This window comes from Sturnira hondurensis, unplaced genomic scaffold, assembly GCF_014824575.4.
Source record: "Sturnira hondurensis isolate 20B ecotype Veracruz unplaced genomic scaffold, ASM1482457v3 Scaffold0023357, whole genome shotgun sequence".
Taxonomy (NCBI): Eukaryota; Metazoa; Chordata; class Mammalia; order Chiroptera; family Phyllostomidae; genus Sturnira; species Sturnira hondurensis.
Window position 1 is genome coordinate 3,327,073 of NW_028095988.1, and position 23,065 is coordinate 3,350,137.

Consider the following 23,065-nt stretch of genomic DNA (forward strand, 5'->3'; position numbering starts at 1 on the left):
TGATAAGGGAACTGGGTCCCAGCGAATTATTGCTATTCCCTGTACACGTTCCATTCTAAACATGGAAAATGAAGATTCCAGTATTAAAAGCCCTGGAACTTGTAAGTAAACCCCACTAGGGTTGGCTAATAAGGTACCCCAGTTTTTCTTTGTGTCCAATGTATAAAAAAGTTCTGTTTTAAATGTAAGCAACCACAGGTGGTTAATGTTTTTTAACTTTTTATTATTAAACTAAAGCAAAATAACAGAATCTCAAAAATTAAAATACAGAATTCAATTTTAATTCTAAACAAATAAGAAATCTACACCAAAAACTAAAAATCAGAGTTCACCAATATTTAATAAAGAAAAATGGCTAAAATGCATTCACAGTCATTATTTCTTCCTTATTAGCCTCAAATTTGCATCCCTTTCCTTTGTGCTTCACCCGGACAGACTACGGAAAGAATTTCTTCCTCATCTATCCTTTGTTACTGTAGTCTGTAACTTCAGAGGTGCTTTTGTCTTTTCTTTATCTGTTCCTTCAGCAAATATCCGAGCACCTGCCTACTGGGCTAAGATGATGTGGACATAAAGGTGAGTCCATCAGAAATCCTGTCCCAAGATGTTCAGGGGAGATAAGACACCAACAAATAACCAATAAATATAAATAAACTCATATAAAATATAAAGTAATATAGCATGGGTTAAAATATAAAACTAGGGGAATTTCAAGGAGTGAGAGATTACATTCAGCTATAGGAATTAAGGAATGTTTTGAGAGGATAGGACTTGGGTTGGGTACGGACTGTTCCTTCAAGGCTTCCAAGTGGTCTTGACCACGGTGGCCTTGATTTCTGTTACTCTTCTCAATGTTAATCTTTAAAATTCCCTAAGTTTCTATCTCTTCAAACTGTTCATTCTTAAAAATGATAAAAAATATTAATATATAAATGGCAGTTGGGGGACGTAAAATTATAATAGCTACTATGTGGTTTAGGGTTCTATTCTTTTCTAAACTCTTTCCAAGATAAAATCATATCTAAAATGCAGAGGATGCCTAGTCATGGAGCCATGATGTTTAGTATTCAACTGGGCAAAACCTACTTGCTTTAGGTGCTTTCTCAAGTCTAAAACTGAACATACATGAATATAAATGAAGATGAAATAAATGACTTAACATTCAAAAGTCAGATGATGAAAAATATGCCAACTGTGAAATGATATATATTAACGACAAATTTCTTTGTATGAAATGTTTTAATGAATTATGAGCCACTGACCATTACAGACTTTAAGCCTTAATATTTTTTCTTTCCGTTGTAACACTAGATAATTTAAAAAGTCTACCTCAAGTATGACAGAATATCATAGTATGAATGAGAGTAATAGTAATGTCTGCTTATACACCAGCATGCTTCACTAAAGTTAAGAAGTAGAGAAAGCTCCCGGTTTCTCAGGTCAACAAAGTAAATTCAGTTACACATTTTTCCTGCACACAGTTTCAGTTGAAATACAACAAATACTTTGGCTTTCGATAGCACTTCTTATCCATCACACAAGCCCTTTCGCATTCTGTTCTCTATCCTCAATATTCTTGTGAGGTAGTGAAGGGAAGGAGCGAGGATACTTTTATTTTTTTGCAGATGAGAAAACTTAAGGTGAATTTTGAACTCAACCTTGGAAGCATATTGAAAATCATCTAGGAAGTTTGTGTTTTTTGTTTTTGAAATCATTATGGTTATGTCATATCCCAGCTCAACATCAAAATCTTAGGGCATGGCACCCAAGTATTGATATTTTTCAAAGCACACATGACTCCAAAGTATAGCTAAGGTTGAGAACTACTACTGGCTTAGATAACTTATACTCAATCTTCAAGTGCAACTATCTTCTACCTAAATGCTCTCTCAGCACCAATGAAAAAGAGATTTCATTTCCTTGAACATTGTAGTATAGTAGTTTGTTTTAATATTCTGTATAGCTACAATTGGTCTCCAGTAACAAATTCATTTATCAGGTTATAAATGAAGGCTCTTCATTCCCTCAATGCTTGTGCTAAATATGGACCTCCATTTTATAAAATTAGCAAATAGGATGTTAGGGAATTTATAGTAAATCTTTGAGATAAGAATAACTTGTTAAATATTTAGGTAAATATTTGATTATAAGTTCAATATGCAATAATCATGTGTTTCTGTTTTCCATTCAGCACCTTCAAAACTTTGTTACAAAATAAATGTTTACTAATAAGACAAAACACAAGTTATAACAAAATTCTCAGCCACAGCTCTTAGAATTGGCCATATCACAACCTGAAAAACAAACAAGTACTTAAAAGACATTTTAATGTTCTAACTAGCTCAATCTTCATCCTGAACCAGTTCTCTTCTTTAATCAAATTTTAAACTTTGCCAAATAGAGTCATTCCACAGCAACAAAAATCAATTCCTGTAGCAGCTATATTCTCTAATACATGTAACATATAATTTCACCCTGGACTAGTAAATATGGTTTCCAGGTTTCTGTTTGACATGGATATTGAAAAGAATCTTTAACTGATTTAATCTTTAAGCAACATACCAAATATATAACAAATATTTGTAAACTTGTCACGTGGTAAAAATAAATCTTTGTTCATGACTGAAATCCCCTGCTTCACAGGAGCACTGATAACCTTAAATCTCAAGGAGCAACCCAAAACCCCAGGCAGCTGCTTGCTCTCCCTAACTTTATCAGATTTAAGACAGAATATGCATACAACCGTAACCTTAAAAAGTATAAAGGTTCCACTTGCCTTAGTCACTTATCACAAATATGTATCTGAAATCATATAATTTATGCTTTCATATAGAAAGTTGTTTCTCTTCCAACAAAAGAAAATCTCAACCAATGTATGATTATTAATTTGAAAGAGTATTTGTAAAATCAAAATTTATTAGTCAAAAATTTAGAAAAGGAGTTAATGTTAAGCTCTCCTACAGTGAAACCTTCAAAATACTGCCAACCTGAAGTTTTCAGCGCAAGGCGTTTTATTTCAAGTCCCATGGGGGCAATTATCTGAAAGATTAAGAACATTCTTAACATGGGTTCAGGTTGGCACTGTTCCAGGTGGGTGAGTAAACATTTTCTTGATAACCCCAATGAACAGTTTGAGGCTTAGATTGTTGCATGTTGTAAACAATGTGAAATTAAAAAATTATAATATCTACAGAATTATAAAATTATAAAATAAAAGGACCATTAATCAATTCTTTTTCTGAGGTCTGTGACTAACAGCTTTTATTTGAGGTCTATAAGAGCAATTGGCAATATTTTGTGTTTTTATGAGATAATTTCTCAGAAGGCCAAAAAATAAACCAGATGCTATAAGGTGCATACTATTATAATTTTATATATGATTAGAAATAAATTTGCCTTCATTCAATCTTTACTCAGTATATTAAAGGATTTTTACAATAATTTTGACAAAAAAGAAAACAGACTATAACAACTATGGAAACTGTAAACCAAATATAATACAAAATGAGCCAATACAACACATCTCCTCTTAAAATCCTCTTCATTGTAGTTATACCAAATTGTCCCTATGTGTTATTTTAATTTTGTACCATGTAGTGGTTTTTAAGAAATTTAACTAGAACAAAGCAAACTTTGTCCTATATTTTTGTTTTTACACACACATTGTATATACAACTTTTAAAATAGCTGCACAGTTTCACATCTCACTGTTAGAGAAGTGCAGTCCAAGCAGACCATGCTTCTCAATATATTAAAAATATTAAATAAAACTCAGCCAGTTTCATATTTTTCTAATAGTCAAGCTGGCTGGGGAAAAAAGTGGCTGGGGAAAAAACAGGCAGTTGTAAAACAGAATCAGTCTTTCTTCCAAAACACACTACTTAAAATTTTTGCTATTCCCTTATTTTATCCCTTGTACAGCATCTCTTAAGATCTCATCTTAAAAGTTGGAAATAACACATTGCTAGCTTAGAGACAAAATCTGTTGCAACATGCATATGTCAACTGCCCACTCAACCAACTGCAACCCTGAGGATTTTTCTGGCCCAGTAGAAAGAGGAAACACTAAGATTATCTTTGCTGTAGAGCTGTTTCTCCAGTTAACAATTTCACGTGTTTTTCAGGATGTTTCTTGGACAAGATGTTTCTTGGACATGCATGTATGACACTGTCACTTCATGGTTCTACTTTCCACAAGCAGATATCTCCTCCACTCTGTCTTTCATCTTAAGAAAGCCACTGTCATCCATCCAAAGGTTTTCCAAGGTAAACCAAAGTCACTTCTGTGTTGCCATATACAGCAGAAACTGCTGGATATAAGCAGGCCTTTGGAAGTCCTCTAAAGGCAACCCCCAGGAACTCATATCCACGTTCAAAAGCTAAAGTCTTATCTTCCATGTCCAAGATGACTCGAATTCTTTCTCCTATCTGCAAACAGACATCAAAAGAAGGTTAGAAGAAAATCCAAAAGGGCATAAGTAGAAGAAACATGATACAAAAAACCAGGTTGGAAATATTAAGAATATATACCCTAAAAATTATTTTAAAAGCCCGAAGAAAAGGTTTCAGATTACTGAGAAACATCTGGAAGAAAGAATATATATCAATTTCATCATAACTGCTTGTTTTTATAGTTTTTTAATTTAAGACATGCATGGGGATCTACATTAAATACTGTAAATTTAAATGTTCCCCCTGAGCAGTCCTCAGGTTTTATTTACTCTTTACTTCAAGGCTTTTCTTAAGAAGGATACCACTAAAAACTATAATTTCGTATCATATTTTACCCCCCAAAAGCTATCTAAATAACCTTTTCAAATTACCATAGCATACACACATGTAAGCAGGCATGCACACACACACACCCAATGGAATATTATCTATCCATAGAAAGAAATGCATTTCTGATATATGCTACATAGATGCACCTTGAAAACATTATGCTAAGTGAAATAAGCCAGACACAAAAAACCAAATATTGTATGATTCCACCTATATCAGGCACCTAGAACGTTCACATTTATAGTGTCAGAAAGTAGAAGTTACCAGAACCTGAGAGGGGGAGGGGCACAAAACAGAGAGTCATTTTTTAATGAGTACAGAGTTTATGTTGAAGATGATAAAAAAGTTCTGGATATAAATAATAGTGATGGTTATATAGCATTGTGAATGTATTTAATGCCACTGAATCATATATACTTACAAATGGTTAAAATTTTAAATATTGTATATATTTTACTACCATAAAATTATACATATAACAAGATACTTATATAAGCCTTTAAAGTTAAAGTAGTTCTATATACAATGTGGAACTTATATAATCATGAACAGCCAAATCTGACTATAAATTCTAAAGATGCAGAATAGGCTTTTTTAACATTAAATTTTTAAAAGATTTTATTTTTTTTAGAGAGAGGTGAAGGGAGGGAGAAAGAAAGCAAGAGAAACATCTATGTGTGAGAGAAACATCAATTCATTGCCTCTCACATGCATCCCAACCAGGGACCGGGCCTGCAACCCAGGCATGTGCTGTGACTGGGAATCAAACCAGTGACCATTTGCTTTGCCATACGATGCCCAACCAACTGAGCTATGCCCGTCAGGGCCAGAATAGGCTTTCTAATAGTCACTTGTGGGCCACTGCTCTGAAACATCTGTTCATTATAAAAAAGCAGCATAGACTGTTAAACTAAACTGGAAGCACAATATACTTGGTTATTTTTCCATTTGAAAAAAGGGGTGAGGAAATGAGGATATTTTATCTTTATAATTTGCATCTACAAAAGGTTATTGCATCTATACACCCAGAGGCAGAAAGTCCTAACATCTGCAACCAAAAATAGTAATTTAATTCTTCCCAATTCTGATAATTCCTGCTGTTATTTCATTGTATTTCCTACCACAAACAACTATAAGCATCTGCTTTTTCCTCCCTTTGTCCAAATTGCAGATAACCCACATCCCATTTTATGGGCCTAAGAACTTCCTATTTATCATCTCCATCACTACCACCACCACCAAAATATGAACAACAGAAATGAAAAGTTAGTATTCTGTTGGGTATTTGTTTTGTGCTTTTTTATAAAAACTATATATATTCTAACTACTCTATTTTTTAAGATCTTTTATTTATCTGTCTTTAGAGGGGAAGGAAAGAAGAGGGGGAGAGGAATATCAATGTATGGTTGCCTCTCATGCGTCCCCTGCCAGGAACTGGCCTGCAACCCAGACATGTGCCCTGACTGGGAATTGAACTGCGATTGTGTGGTTCACAGGCCCGTGCTCAATCTACTGAGCTACACTGGCCAGGGCTGTTTTGTGCTTTATTTGCTTTACCTCTCTTGGTCCTCATAGCAATCCTAGATGTTACCCCTATTTTATATTAGATGAAACTAAAAAAGACCATATTGCTCCTGCATCGTCTTTGACTGAGCATATAGCACGTACACAGCACAGGGAGCAGCTAGCAGAAGTCTCACTAGCTTTAGGTGTCAGAGAGAAAAACTTGGAGATAATAGGGTAACTAGAAACTTAAAGTAGGAACTCTAGAAGTAACAAAACCACAAAGAGCATGAGCCCCAAAATTTGAGAATAAACTCTGCCCAATTCTTGCATGACCACTACATTACACAGACACAGAGATACCTCTAAGGAACCTAAAAAAGTAGCACCTCGAAGACAAAAACAAACAAACAAAAACGGAACAAGGACATCAGCTGATGCACACCACAGGTGACACAGACTTCATAGTGTGAGTAGAAACAGGTTAACTGCCTGCCAAAACGAGAAAACCTAGACTCTTCAGAAAAACAAAGCCATTTCTAGAGGAACAAAAGACTCCAAAACTACTGTATAATATCCATAATGTCTAGTTTTCAATTAAAAAATTACTAGATAGGAAAAGAAACAGTGAAGTATAACTCAACTCAGGGAGGAAAAAAGCAGTCAATAAAAGAAAGTGACTCCAAGTAGGCCTTGATGTTGGACTGGCAGACCAACTGCAAAGCAGTTACTATAAAAATATGGAGGAATTAAAGAAAAAATCTAGTATTAATGAATGCACAGGTAGAAAATCTCAATAGAGCAATGGAAACTGTAAAAAAAAGTGAAAATTCTAAAGTTGAAGAGCACAGTTATTAAAATTCACTAGCCTGGCTTAATAGAAGAGTTGAAATGGAAAAAGAAACACTCTATGGACTTCCAGCCAAGATGGAGGCATAGGCGGAAACACTGTGCCCCCCTCCCACAACTAAATTTAAAGACAGCGAAGTTTGAGAAAAAAAAAACACAGCCAAAACACTGAAAATTGAACTGTACGGAAGTTCAACAACATCGAACCACTTAGCCAGACTGGTAAGAGGGGCAGAGTCAGCTGTGGAGTGAGTCGGGCCGAAAGACCAATCCGTCTGACCAACCCAGGAGCAGAGGGGGCTGGTGGATCCCAGGTGTGGAGTGGTGACAGGTGGACCCAGTGAGGGCGCAGGGTGACTGGCTGACTGCGGTCACACATTCACACGGAGATAAACCAAGCAAAGGAGCAAACAGTGAGACAGACAGCTCAGGCTAGGGCCCCAGTGACAGGAATTAGAGCCTGAAAGCACCAACTGGAAAGACTTTCTCGGGGGTCAAGGGACCGGGAGAGGCTCCCCGACTCACAGAGAGCTCGTTGGAGAGACCCACAGGGTCCTGGAGAGTACATGAGCCCACAGACCCGGGAACAAGCACCAGAGTGGCCCAATTTGCTTGTGGGAAGCCGCAGAAGGGACAGAAATCTGAGAGAGAGTGGAGCAGAACAAAGTGCCATTTTTTACTCTCTCGGACCCCGCCCCCACATACAGTGTCACAACCCAGCAACTGGGTCACCTGGCCCTGGTGAACACCTAAGGCTCTGCCCCTCATACATAACAGGTGCAAACAGACCAAACATGATGACTCAAGAACAGCTCAAAGCCCCAGAGCCTATAATTCTAGGTGACCAAGAAATAGCCAACCTTTCAGATGCACAGTTCAAAATACTGGTGATCAGGATGCTCACAGAACTGGTTGATTTTAGCCACAAATTAGAGGAACACATGGAGGCTAAACTGATTGAAATGAAGGGAAATGCACAGGAAACCAACAGTGATGGGAGGGAAACTGGGACTCAAATCAAGGGAGTGGACCAGAGGAAGAAAGAAACAACCAAACACAAAAGAATGAAGAAACAAGAATTCAAAAATGAGGAGAGGCTTAGGAAACTCCAGGACATCTTTAAATGCTCCAACATCTGAATTATAGGGATACCAGAAGGGGAAGAGGAAGAGCAACAAGTGGAAAACTTATTTGAACAAATAATAAAAGAGAACTTCCCCACTCTGGCAAAGGAAATAGACTTCCAGGAAGCTCAGAGAGTCCCAAGGAAATTGGACTCAAGAAGGAACACACCAAGGCACATTATAATTACATTAGCCAACATGAAAATTAAGGAGAGAATTCTAGAAGCAGCAAGAGATAAGGGGACAGTCATCTACAAAGGAGTTCCCATCGGACTGTCAGCGGATTTCTCAAGAGAGACCTTACAGGCAAGAAGGGGCTGGAAAGAAGGATTCCAAGTCATGAAATCCAAAAACCTACATCCAGGATTGCTTTATCCAGCAAAGCTTTCATTTAGAATGGAAGGGCAGATAAAGTGCTTCTCAGATAAGGTCAAGTTCAAGGAGTTCATCATCACCAAACCCTTATTATATGAAATGTTACAGGGACTTATCTAAGAAAAAGAAGATAAAAATATGAACACTGAAAGGACAGCAAACTCTTAGTTATTAACAACCGCACCTAAAACAAAAAGCAAACTAAGAGGACAGCTAGATGGGGGGCAGAAACATAGAAATGGAGATCATATGGAGGGTTAGCAACAGGGGAGTGGAAGGAGGAGAAGGGGGGAGAAGGTACAGAGAGTAAGTAGCATAGACGGTAGGTACAAAATAGACGGGGGGGCAGGAATAGTGGGGGAAATACAGAATCTAAAGAACTTGTGACACATGGACATGAACAAAAGGAGGGAATAGTGGGGGAGGGGTATGCAGGGTGGAGGGGAGTGAAGGGGGAGAAAGGGACAGCTGTAATGGCATAATCAATAGAATATATTAAAAAACATTAAAAAAAGAAACACTCTATGAACTTTAAGACAGAGCAACAGAAATTATCCAATCCAAAAAAATAAAGATTAGGGGAAAAAAACACATAGCTTCCAATGCACAGAGACTAGGACAGTATCAAGCAGTCCAACAATTATGTTAAATGTAAATGGATTACACATTCAAATCAAAAGGCAGAGACTATGAGATCCAGTTTGATATAAAGCAAGACCCAATTATACACTACCTAGTACACTGACAAATTGGAAGTAAAATGATAGGGGTTGGGGAGATACCCTGCATAAGAAAGTAAACATTTGTAAACATAAGAAAGTTGGAGTGGCTATATTAGTGTCAGACAAAATAGACTTAAAGATGAGGAATGTTACTAAAGTCAAAGAAGGTCATTTCATAATGATAAAAGAGTTAATCAGATTAAGAGATACGACACTGGTATATATAGATACCCAATAACAGAGCTATAAAACACATGAAGCAAAAACTGAAAGAACTAAACATAAAAACATAAATTAACACGTACAGTGGAAATTTCAACACTCCTCTCAATAAATGATAGAACAGGGAGTTCCAGCCAAGATGGAAGCGTTGGTAGAAACCCTTCGCTTCCTCACACAACCAAAAGCAGAATAACAACCAATCTAAAATCAACAAACAAGCAAAAGCACCAGAAAATCAAAATGCATGGAACTCTGACAACCAAGAAATTAAACAAAAAGTCAACCAAAACAACCAGACAGGTAAGAATACACGATGAGGCAGGCTCAGAAAACCATGGGGAGGTAGTGGGCTGCGTGGGCAGGGCTGGCTGAAGGTGAAACTGAGACTCAGGGTTGACTGTGGACTACTCACACTCAGTGTGAGAAACTCCCAGTCTTTGAAAAGTGAGCTGGAGCCCAGCAGGAGCTGCATTATTCCCTCTCTGGCCCCTCCACCACAGGGGAGCAAACAGGGTTGCCCCACCCTGTGAATATCTAAGGCCCCACCCCCTCACAATTTACCAGGTACCCCAAGACAAAGAAATAGGGCCAATATGAAAAAACAGTGTAAAACTCCAGAAAGAGAGCTAAGCAAGGAAAGGATAACCAACCTATCTGAGGGAGAATTTAAAGTCCTGGTAATCAAAATGCTCATAGAACTGATTGAGCTTAGTTGAAAAAGGAAAGAACAAATGAAAGATACACAAAATGAAATCAAGCAAAATATTTAGGGAACCAACAGTGACGGGAAGGAAACCAGGAGTCAAAGCAACCATTTGGAACAAAAGGGAAAAATAAACATCCAACTGGAACAGAATGAAGAAACAAGAATTCAAAAAAACAAAAAGTGACTTACAAACCTCTGGGACAGCATGAAACATTCCAATACCCGAATTATAGGGGTGCCAGGAGAAGAACAGCAAGAAATTGAAAACTGATTTGAACAAATAATGAAGGAAAACTTCACCACTCTGGAGAAAGAAATAGACTTCCAGGAAGTCCAGGAAGCCCAGAGAGTCCTAAAGAAGTTGGATCCAAAGAGGAACACACCAAGGCACATCATCAAGTTACCCAAGATTAAAGATAAAGAGAAAATCCTAAAAGCAGAAAGAGAAAGGGAAACAGTTACCTACAAGGGAGTGCCCATTAGACTATAAGCTAATTTCTCAAAAGAAACCTTGCAGACAAGAAGGGGCTGGAAAGAAGTATTTGAAATCCTGAAAGGCAAGGACCTACATCCAAGATTGCTCTATCCAGCAAAGCTTTCATTTAGAATGAAAGGGCAGATAAAGTGCCTCCCAGACAAGGTCAAGTTGAAGGAGTTCATCATCAACAAGCCCTTATTATATGAAATGTTAATGGGACTTTTTTAAAAAACGTATTTTACTGATTTACTATTACAGTTGTCCCATTTTCTCCCTTCACTCCCCTCCACCCTGTACACCCTCTCCCACCCACATTCCCCCCGTGTCAATGTGTCATACTTATAAGTTCTTTGGCTTCTACATTTCCCCTACTATTCTTATCCACCCCCTGTCTATTTTCTACCTACCATCTACACTACTTATTCTCCGTACCTTTTCCCCCTTTCTCCCCTTCCCTCTCCCTGTTGATAATCCTCCATGTGGTCTCTATTTCTATGGTTCTGTTCCTATTCTAGCTGTTTGCTTAGTCTGTTTTTGTTTTAGGTGTGGCTGTTAATAATTGTAAGTTTGCTGTCATTTTACTGTACATGTTTTTTATCTTCTTTTTCTTAGATAAATCCCTTTAACTGAAATGTTAAATGGACTTTTTTGTTTTCTAAGATTTTATTTATTTATTTTTAGAGGGGAAGAGGAGAGAAGGAGAGAAACATCAATGTATGGTTGCCTCTCATGAGTCCCCCACCAGGAACTGGCCCGCAACCCAGGCCATGTGCCCTGACTAGGAATTGAACTGCAATCCTTTGGTTCGTGGGCCCATACTCAATCCACTGAGCTACACCAGCCCGGGCTAAACAGACTTTTACCTAAGAAAAAGAAGATAAAAAATATGAACAGTAAAATGACAACAAACTCACAACTATCAACAAATGAACCTAAAAGAAAAAAAAACAATAAAAACAAAAACTAAAAAAACCACTAGAACAGGAACAGAATCAGAGAAATGAATATCACATGGAGGGCTTTCAGTGGGGAGGGGGAGAGGAGGAATGGGGGGAAAGGAACAGGGAAGCAGCAGCATTATTAGTAGATGTAAAATTGATGGAGAGAGATTAAAAATGGCATAGAAAACAGAACTCAAAGAACTTATATGTACAACCCATGGATATGAACTAAGGGGGGATACTGAAGAATTAGAGGATGCAGGGTGCAGGGGGGATAGAGGAAAAATTGAGAAAACTGAAATACCATAATCAATAAAAATACTTTAAACAAAAATAAATGATAGAACAGGTAGAAAGAAAAATCAGTAAGGATACAGAAGACTTAAACACCATACTATCAACCAACTTGACCTGTCATTTATAAAATATTCCATCCAACAACAGAATATATGTTCTTTTTGAGCAAATATATTGGAACACTTGATGAAACACTCATCAAGACAGACCATATGCTGACACTAAAACAAACCTCAGTAAATTTTAAAAAACTGAAATCATACAGAGTATGTTCTCTGAAAAGAGACTGAGGACTTTACAAAATTACCACAAGCCTAGTAGCCATTAGTCTTTATCATTAATGATTATTTTTAAATATATTTTATTGACTATGCCATTACAGTTGTCCCATTTCTCCCCCCTTCATTCCCCTCCACCCTGCACACACCCCTCCCACCCACCTTCCCCCACTTTAGTTCATGTCCATGTGTCGTAAGTTCTTTAGCTTCTACATTTCCCACACTACTCTTGCCCTCCTCCTATTTTCTCCCCACTGTCTATGCTACTTATTCTCTGTACCTTCTCCTCCCCCCTCCTCCCAGGCCCCTGTTGCTAACCCTCCATGTGATCTCCATTTCTGTGGCTCTGCTCCTGATCTAGATGTCCGCTTAGTTTGCTTTTGTTTTAGGTGTGGTTGTTAATAACTGTGAGTTTGCTGTCCTTTCACTGTTCATATTTTTTATCTTCTTTTTCTTAGATAAGTCCCTTTAACATTTCATATAATGAGGGATTGGTGATGATGAACTCTTTGAATTTGACCTTATCTGAAAAGCACTATCTGTCCTTCCATTCTAAATGAAAGCTTTGCTGGATAGAGCAATCTTGGAGGTAGGTCCTTTCATTTCATGACTTGGAATACTTCTTTCTAGCCCCTTCTTGCTTGTAAGGTCTCTCTTGAGAAATCCACTGACAGTCTGATGGGAACTCCTTTGTAGGTGACTGTCTCCTTATCTCTTGCTGCTTCTAGGATTCTCTCCTTCATTTTAATTTTGGCTAATGTAATTATAATGTGCCTTGGTGTGTTCCTCTTTGGGTCCACCTTCTTTGGGACTCACTGAGCTTCCTGGACATCTATTTCCTTTGCCAGATTGGGGAAGTTCTCTTTTATTATTTGTTCAAATAAGTTTTCCACTTGTTGCTCTTCCTTTTCCCCTTCTGGTATCCCTATAATTCAGATGTTGGAGCATTTAAAGATGTCCTGGAGTTTCCTAAGCCTCTCCTCATTTTTTTGAATTCTTGTTTCTTCATTCTTTTGTGTTTGGTTGTTCCTTTCTTCCTTCTGGTCCACTCCATTGATTTGAGTTCCAGTTTTCTTTCCATCATTATTGGTTCCCTGTGCTTTTTGCTTCATATCACTTAGTGTAGCCTTCATTTTTTCATCTAATTTGGGACTGAAATCAACCAGTTCTGTGAGCATCCTGATCACCAGTATTTTGAACTGTGCATCTGATAGGTTGCCTATCTCTTGGTCGCTTAAAAGTATTGGCTCTGGGGATTTGATTTGTTCTTCTGCTTGAGCCATTTTTGGTCAGGTCTCGCCTGTTTTGTATGAGTGGCAGAGCCTTAGGTATTCACCAGGGTCGGGCAACCCACGTCACTGGGTTGCAATGCTGTATGTGGGGGCAGGGTCCGAGAGGGAGCAATGGCGCTTGTTCTGTGCTCTCTTCTATTTCAGTCCCCTCTGCCACTTCCCACAAGCCGGAACCTTTTCAATCGGTGCTTTTAGGCTTTATTTCCCGTAGGTGGGGCCCTGGGTTGTGCGGTCTGCCTTGCTGCCTGTTTTTGCTTAGGTGTTCACCAGAGTGGGGCAACCCGGTCTCTGGGTTGTGATGCGGTCTGGATGAATGGTTCATTGTTGTCAGATTTTGGTACAGTTCACTTTTCTGTATGTTCTGGTTGTGTTTTTGTCTCTAAATCTTCGTTGTCCCTAAATCTTCGTTGTCCCTAAATTTGGTTGTGCGAGGAGGTACACTATTTCCACCTACGCCTCCATCTTGCCAGAAGTCTCATTAATGATTATTAAGTCCAGACACTGTTCTCCTTAGGGCAGGGGTGTCAAACTTATTTTCACCAGGGGCCACATCAGTCTCAAGGTTGCCTTAAAGGGCCGAATGTATTTTAGGACTGTATAAATGTTACTCCTTAAGTAGGGGCAAGGAACTTGGTGCTGCTGCCAGGAATAAGGTGCCGTAGAAACAAGGTGTCAGCTGCATAAAACAAGGTGAAGGGCCAGATTCTGGCCAAGGGCCTTGTGTTTGCCACCTGTGCCTTAGGGTATTTGCAGAGCCTAACAAGACCATGAAGAAAGGATTCTATGAAAGAAAATCCTTCTAGGCTTTTCTACCTCAGGAAACTGAATATATTTTTAGTTCTTCTACTTTAGTATCCATGACTTGAGGTCATTACTGAGGCTAGAGCTTTCAAGTCACGTTTTTCTGAAATATGCACTCTGTAATTCCTTAAAATTTCTATTTTCTTAGAAGGTTACTATGTTTTAGACCTATAGTAATCATATAACTTTCATAAATAGAAGCTATAATTTTGACCCTAGAATCACATAAGTGTTGTATAAAGCTAAAATGAAAACAATTAAAAAATGGTGCTGGCAGAGTAGTTCAGCTGGTTAGAGTGTCGTCCTGACATGCCAAGGTTGCAGGTTCAATTTCTAGTCAGGGTGCATATAGGAGGCAACCAATAAACGCAAAAATAAGTAGAAAAGCAAATCGATGTTTCTGTCTGTCTCTCTCTCCCTTCCTTTTTCTCTAAAACCAATTTTTAAAGAAATGCAGAAGTCTGCCTAAACTTGCCTGTTTTATAGAAATCACTGACACCTGCAGAGGCTGTGAATCCACACACAGATTAATAAATAGCAGAGGGTATGTGTGTACATGCATACAGATGCATTTGTTGGGGTGAGATGCCTAGAAAAAGTAGATTTAGATGTGCCATGATAAAGGAGAGATGACAATCAAGAGCTCAAGTTGGCAAACTATGGCCCCTGGACCAAATCTGGCCAGCAGCCTATAAATAAGGTCTTACTGGAACACAGCTATGCTCACTCATTCACATATCATCTATGGCTGCTTTCATGCTCTAACAGCAGAGTTGAACAGTTGTGACAGAGACCGTATGGACCACAAGGCCTAAAATATTTACTATCTGTCCCTGTACTTTAGAGTTTGCTGACCCCTGATTTAGAGCAAAGATGAAAAGCTCAAGGTTGAATATGTGTTAAGAAACAAATATTGAGATATTAGAAAAGTACCATCAGAGTAGCTAAGAAAGGCCAGTTACATTATTTATTTAAAGGTTACCAAAAAGACACACAAAGCTACTATATAAAATTTTATAAATTTAAGACAAATTAAGGCATGATTTGACAAAGGCCCACATTTAAGAAAATACCTAGTTTCTCACCTGATATTTTGGTGCATTGTTGCATTGTGGAAAACTGCCATTGACTTCTCCGTTATGTAGTAGATTATTGTCCACCAGATTCCAGCCCCAGCTCTGGTCATCACTGCCCAACAATGCCACATAACCTTGGCACTGCATGGGGGCCCGTTTTGTGGCAATTCCAATCACTGCCACAGTGCCCAGAGGGCCCTCCCACCACACTTCCCATGCGTGGCGGCCCTCACTGAAACCAATCTTGGTCCTTGCACCATCGGTGCTCTGAGCAATGGGGTTCCGATGTAAAGTAAAGCCATTCTTCTTAATGTAGACATTCCTGGAGCAGTCATTAGTGCTGAAGGCATGCTGGAAAGCGCGTACCTGAAAAGATGAAAAACAGACCAAAGAAACAGAAGTTTGATTTTCTTAAATATTAAAAAATACCCAAACCTTAGGCTATGTGTTTTTAAAAAATGAAGTTACATATTTTTAAGTAATATAAAGAAATATTTCCAAAAAATGGCATCTATCCTAAAGTTTCAGTATGAGGCACTAATATAACATTTAAAATACTTGCCAACTACTTCATTACTGACCAAAATTCTAAACCATAGTATTATTTCCCCAAATCAACTTTGTAAAATATCAAAAGATATGTACAAAATACATATATTTTAGAGGTGATACTGAAATGTTTGTGGATGGCATAATAATATCTGGCAGTTGGTTTGAAATATCCTGGGTTGGAGTAGGAAAGTGGGTAAACACAAAATTAGATTGGCCATGAGTTAATCATTGGTAAAATTCGGCGAGACGTATACGGAGGTTTATTAAACTATTTTCTCTACTCTAATTTATATTCAGTATTTTTATAACAAAAAGTTAAGAGATTCACCAGTTTCATGTCAGCAATCCTGTCACCCAAAAGAATATTTTAAGTAAAATAGAGAACTTAGTCATAGCAGCTCTAAAGTTTATGAAAATTTTTAATAACCACAAATGATCTAAATCTTCAGCCTCCTTGCTAGATATTACTCATACACTGAGACAACTCTCTCATTTTTACCAAGTCACATAATCCCTTAGATAGCATCTAAATTCAGCCTCAAGAATTTATAAAGAAGATAGCCATTAAGAACAGCTACCACTGATGGTAAAAAAAGATGAGTGGACTTCCAGTAATTACCAGTTTTTTTAAGCTTCCAAAATAAAGACAGCATAAAAATTGCTGCTCTATACAAATAATAATTTCTCATGTTTTAACCATTTAAAGCTTTTCGCTTGAATGTTTAAAAAAATAATCTCCTAACTTTATTCAAACAATCCAAAAGCAGCCAAAGGCTCAGACCAATTGCTTTAGTTAATCTGAGAAATCAACTCCAGAATCACAGAATTTTAGCATTAGGAAGGACCTTAAATGTCACCTAGTTCAACTCAGGGATGAGGACACAGAACTAAAGGTCAACAGCTAGAGAGCCCCAAAGTGAAGTCAGGTATCCAGTCCCCTCATCTATCATTCATTTACTATTAGCCAGTATTTCACTGTTTCACTGCTGTACTCCAAAGCAGAGATTAAATAAAAAGCAAACAAACCTGCTTATTTCAAATATCCTATGTTTTCATAAAGGGGGTGTAAAACTGAAGTATTCCTAAATTTTCTTCCTGTCTCTTCCTACTTATAACACACTTTAAAGCACCTAAAAGATCAGAACAGGATTGAAGGGTGAGTAAAACATTCTGAAATTATTAAGTATTGCCCCAATAACTCAAGCGATTACTATCAAGACAATTCCTCATTATAAAACATTTAACACTCACCTATGCCTATGCCTAATTTTTGTAAATACCAATTGCTTTTCTCTATCCTTATTCTCTTCATCACACTGATACTGTTGACAATCTCTTCCTCAAAATTCTATGACATTTTCCACCCTGGCTAGTGGCACTCAGTGGACTGAGTGCTGGTTTGCAAACTGAAAGGTCACTGGTTTGATTTCCAGTCAGGGTACATGCCTGGGTTGTGGGTCAGGTTCCCAGTTGGGGGCGTATGAGAGGCAACCAATCGATGTATTTCTCACATATGGATGTGTCTCTCCCTCTTTCTCCTTCCCTTCCCCTCTCTAAAAATAATTTTAAAATCTTTAAATGAAAACATTCTAAGACATTTTCCTATTACTCTGGACTGATCCTTCACTATAACCTTTTTGGTGACCATCCTACCCCTGCCTCCCAAACTCTCCAGACTCAGTCCTTAACCCTCTAACTGACTTCTTTCCAGACCCGTCTCTCTAAAATAGCACTTTTATTACTGATACATCTCATCCCAGTTCAATAACCTTTGATAGTTCCATATTGACAACCATATCAATTATAAATTCTTCTGCTGGCTTTCAAAGTCCTCCAGATCTGGTTCCTCCTGTTTCCCTTTCTGACTTTGTGTTATTCTCCTTGTCTACATAGTATCATACCTGCTTTCCTACCCTCACATATCCTCTTTAGCAGGGGTGTCAAACTCATTTTCACCAGGGGCCACATCAGCCTCACCGTTGCCTTCAAAGGGCTGAATGTAATTTTAGGACTGTATAAATGTAACTACTCCTTAACTAGGGCCAAGGAGCTCAGCTTTGCCTCTGGGTAGAAACAAGGTACCGGCCAGCCAGGTAAAACAAGGTGGAGGGCCAGATTCTGCCCACGGGCCTTGTGTTTGCCAACCTGTGCTCTATAGCCAGCTCCAGTCCTACCACCTTCATGAAGCTGTTCTTAACTGGGACCACCACCCTCCCCAGCTTCTCTCTGTTGAATTCCTACCCACCACAGTCTGCATTGGCACAATTCTGTATACATCCCAACCATCTGATTCTAGTAAAAAATATTGTGCAAAAAGTTTAATCTAACCTAATTTTTTTCATGACATTGCTTTTTTTAATTTTATTTATTTATTTATTTAAATTTATTTTCAGAAAGAGGGGAAGGGAAGGAAAGAGGGAGAGAAATATCAATGTGTGGTTGCCTCTTATGTGTCCTTCACTGGGAACTGGCCTGCAACCCAGGCATGTGCCCTGACTGGGAATTGAACCGTGATCCTTTGCTTCACAGGCCTGCACTCAATCCACTGAGCTACACCAGCCAGGGCGTAATCTAACCTAATTGATCAAATCTCTACAGGAAATACAGAGGACAGAAGAGCATGTTAAGTAACACGATGGGAATGAAATCTACAAAATCCAGACCAAGGGAAGCCACTGATTTCTTCAAGAAATAACTTGCAGGGGTAGGAAGTGGGGAGATGGAGAGTGAATTTGTAGACTGAAGTAGCCTTAAGAGACATACCAATTGTTTGCCACTGGAACACTGGAACATATACAGATCTTAATTAAACAATGTGAAAATTAAAAATGAACATTTGACACTTATGAGACAACTGAAAATTTGAATACTGAACTTTTTTACATTAAGGGATTACTGTTCATTTCTTTACACTTTAGAGCTATAATAGTATTGTGAGTTGTCCTTATCTTTTAAAGATGGAATACTAAAAAAATTCAGATATAGAAAAATAAATACACGAATTACTGTAATAAATAAAAACAATGTATAGTTCCTGTTCCATAGCCTCACGTACAACCAGGATTGTACACTTCCGACAAATAGTTTTAAGACCTACTTTAGGATCTAACTTTGAAATTTAAAGAACTATAGTTAGATGCTAAGTATGACTAGAATAATTGATGTTGTTAGATGACATGGAAGATATGAACTTAAAAACAAAAAAAGACCAATCTTAGACTGACAACTCCAAGTACTTTCCAGTTTTATGCTATTCCAAGCTTGTTCCCATCCTTCTCTCAGATACCCAGGCTCTCTAGAAATTCAAACTGACTCTTCCTTCTTTATCATCTCACTCCGCTGTCAGCTTGCTGCCCACCTATTTAGATTTGTTCTCTGCAATAGTTCTCCTAGCCATAACCTACTCTCCTATACACTTGTTCATGTATTTGTCCTATATACTTATCTTAAATACTTCTGGTACAGGCACTAAACCCTGCCCTCTCCAATTCATTTTTGGCCAAGTTTTTCTAAAGAAGAACTCTTATTATGTCACTCCCCTCTTCAAACTTCTGCAGTTTCCAACTGTAGAACAAAGACCAAACTACAGACTGAAGGCTGTATTTAAAGGATATCCATGGCATATCTAGTTTCAATTTACCCTTACAATCGTATTTCTACTTTAATTCAATTGAATTAAACTATTTTATATTTAGTCTCTTCTCTAATCTCCAAACTATAACAGCTGCCTATCTGAAATCTCTTGGATGTCTCAAAAACACTGTGAATTCTATTGTACTCAATTGAACTCAGTGTTAGTCCCCCAAATCTAGCCCAGGTGATCCCTATATTATGTAAGCCCGACACCTGGGAGTTATCCTTAGCACCAACCTCTTCCTCACCACTAATCACATCTACTGTAGATTTTACTTCCTAAATCTCTCCTAAATTTCTCATCTGCTCCACCACCTACTTCCTAACTGATCTACCCACACTTCTAAGGTTCCCCTCCAACCTTTGCTCCATACTGAAGCTAGAAATAACCTCTTAAAAATGTAAACTAATCACATCAACAATCCCCATACACCTAACCCACCTCTTGCTTATAGTTCAAAATAGCTTCCCTACAGTTTGGCACCAGGCCACCTCTTCCACCTTATCTCACACCTGCCTCACTTGCTCTCCGTGCTCCAGCCACACTGGGGTGTTTTCTGTCCCTAAAACTCACAGGTTTCCTTCTGAAAGACTCTTTCCTCACAACTTGGCCTATATCCTTATACTTCAGGTTTCAGTTTATAATCATTTTTTTATAGAAGGCCTTTCCTGACCTCCCCACCTACGTCAAACTCTCCATTACTGACACTCAGAGTACCATGTATCTCTCCTTCACAGTACTGACCACATATACAATCTTACAACTGTGTGATTATTTGATTACTATTCATTTTCACCACTAGATTATAAGGCAAGGCATCCATAAGAGTTTACATCTGTTTTTATTAACTATTTTATCTACAAAACTGAGCATAGTGACAGCACTCATTTTTTAAAATAAAAATATGGTATATGCTGTATAAAGCTTTTGCTTTCTCCTGGTCCTGCTTTTGTTCAGGGTGTTGCATATTAGTAAAATGTTCAAATCCTTTCCAGCTTTAAAACTCAGTTCAGATACAATCTCAACTTAAAACCTTCTCCAGTCCTCCACTTAACTTGTATATCTCTCCTTTTCCTGAACTTCTAATATATGTTTTTTAATATCTCTAACAGAAGCAATTTTTTCTATTTGTTAGTTGTTTCTATACATTTTTCTCTTCTATTAGACTGAGAAAGTCTTAACTAGACTGACATCTTTTGAATTACTTTTTATCTTCAAGATATTTTTTAAAAATTCTCCAACATCTGAATGAACATGTTATTAATACAAGTATAGAATACTTGTAGTGCATGTAGTAGAAAGACACACAAAGTATTAAAGAGTTAAGAAACCTAAACTATCTAAGGAGGAGTATAGAAGAAATAGATAACATAGGTTGCCTCCAAGAAGGGAAACTGGGTGGCTGGGGTACAGGGGCAAAAGGAAGACATTTTGCTTTTTCTGAATGTTGACTCACAAGAACACATTATGTTTTATATATTATTATATGAATCTTGAGTCATGTGAACATATCTATTACAGACCAATGTCATAATTTAACATAAGTAAAAACAGTAAACTTTTGAAAAATAAAACTTATGATACCTACACATTTGAGATAAAACAAAAATTGCAGTCTTCTGCACTGTACTACATAATTTACAACTAGTATCTGCTGTACATCATACCATGTACAAATAGTAAATTAACATGTTATTTCACTTAGTAAGAAAAGATAGATCATATATAATAGCAATATTCCTTCCTTATCTTATTAAACTAAAACCTGCTTTATTACAGAATAAATTTTACATCTATTTCACATGGAAAATGTTTACTCCTTATTCTGACATTCATTGGCAGTCTAGCGTTAAAAGGGGATGTTTTCCCTTTTTAGTTATTAATGCTTTTTTAAAAATGTTCACCACATTCTAAGTCAGACTTTATCCTCTCTTACATATGTTCTTGGTAACTGCTGTGCTGAATAGCTGTTATGCATCCAACTCAAGCTAGAGGCCTTTATTTTGCCTGAAGAATCCTTTTAGCCCTACTACATCTGCTACTGGACATTTTTATTTCCATAAGAAGAAGATGGGAATATAAATAGGAATCTAGAAGAAATAAAAGGCAACACCATCAAGGTAGAACTAGGAAAAAGTTGGCAAGGAAGTAGCCAATAATAGTGGGACAAGGCAGTATTATGATGGTTAAGCGATACCGATGGGTATATTGAAAATAAGCAGGATGCCTAGGACCACACTCACTTATAAAACTCAAACATAGTGGAGGGAATTATGGAGAACCTAGGTTAAAATAAGGAAAAAATGGTTATAAATCAGAGCTTAGAAAAAAGGCTGGGTTAAAGTGAGAGTGAAAGCCAATGTTAAGGCAGCAGGAAGATGTAATATAACAAAGCCTATTTGGAGAACGCGGAGAAAAATGAGAATATTCACGGTACAACAATGGGGGTGATGTCTTTAAAGGGAAAGACAGCGAAAAGTAGAGTGAGTGATGGAAACCAGGGATGGGAAAACATCTGGTCCTTTAAAAAGTGCATCACGGAAGTGGGGTGGGTTAAAGAACCGAACTTCAAAGAGAAGACCTTTAAGGAGAGAGGTGTGAGGTAAGGTACTGACTGATGGACTAGAAAGGCGGGATGGTGAAGCGAGGAGTCTGACTCAGAAGCTTAGATGACAAGCCCTGAGAGCGGTACGCAGGAGCTGGACTGGGGGCAGCGGCACGGCCCTGGACTCCCTCACCTTGGCCTTGTAGCTGGGCAGGTTGCAGAGGATGTCCGTGCGCAGAGCCTCTTCTGCCAGGCTGCGGGCACACAGACTCCGCCACACCTCGCTGTTCTCATCGCCGTGCAGGCAGCGGTACCAGTGCTTGCATACGAGGGCGCAGCTCCGCAGCTCGGACAGCTCCAGGTAGGAGAACACCAACTCCAGCACTCGGCAGGGCAGCCGACCCCCGATCCCCGCGGACCCAGAACCCGCGCTGGCTCCCGCACCGCTGCCGCCACTACAGCCAGCGCCGCCCGAGGCTGCCCCTGCCCCCGGGGCCGGCGCCGCCATCACCTCACGAGCCGGCCCGAGGGCCGCCTCCACTGCCGCCGCTTCTCCCCGTTTCTGCTGGGGAGGCCAAGCCTCGCCTAAAGACCGGGGCAGCGCTCACCGCCCCTTTTCCAGCCAACCGTCCGGCCCCTCCGTCACTCCCGCCTCTGCCCAGGGGAGCCCGCCGCGCGCCCCGCCTCACTGAGGGCAGACGCACCCGCACAGGCGTCCCTCGCCCCACCCCCGCGGTTCCTTCAGCGCGAGCGCCGGAACCGCCGGACTCGCTGGGCCTCCTCGTGGCGCGCCCGCGGCTCCGCCATGCGGGTTGAGGGCACGAAGCAAGGGCGCAAGCCCTGCTAGCTCGGGGTTCCTCTCGGCCCCGGATGTGACTGTTTGGTTGA

At 38.9% G+C, this 23,065-nt stretch overlaps 1 protein-coding gene across 1 annotated transcript; it reads right to left on the reverse strand.

Moving 5' to 3' along the window:
• Positions 1–1,224: 1,224 nt before the first annotated feature.
• Positions 1,225–22,982, reverse strand: FBXO45 (F-box protein 45). The gene is made up of 3 exons (XM_037037473.1): positions 22,371–22,982; positions 15,456–15,812; positions 1,225–4,428 (listed from the first exon to the last, which is right to left on the reverse strand). The coding sequence occupies exons 1-3, from the start codon at positions 22,683–22,685 to the stop codon at positions 4,243–4,245; spliced, it is 858 nt and encodes a 285-aa protein (XP_036893368.1). The 5' UTR covers positions 22,686–22,982; the 3' UTR covers positions 1,225–4,242.
• Between the last annotated feature and the right edge of the window lie 83 nt (positions 22,983–23,065).

Coding starts and splice junctions, on each gene's coding strand:
- FBXO45 (XM_037037473.1), bottom strand. CDS start 22,685: ATGGCGGCGCCGGCCCCGGGGGCAGGGGCAGCCTCGGGCGGCGCTGGC. Junction 15,813..22,370: donor TGCCCAGCTACAAGGCCAAG/GTGAGGGAGTCC, acceptor TCATCTTTTCAG/GTACGCGCTTTCCAGCATGC. Junction 4,429..15,455: donor ACAATGCACCAAAATATCAG/GTGAGAAACTAG, acceptor GTCTGTTTGCAG/ATAGGAGAAAGAATTCGAGT.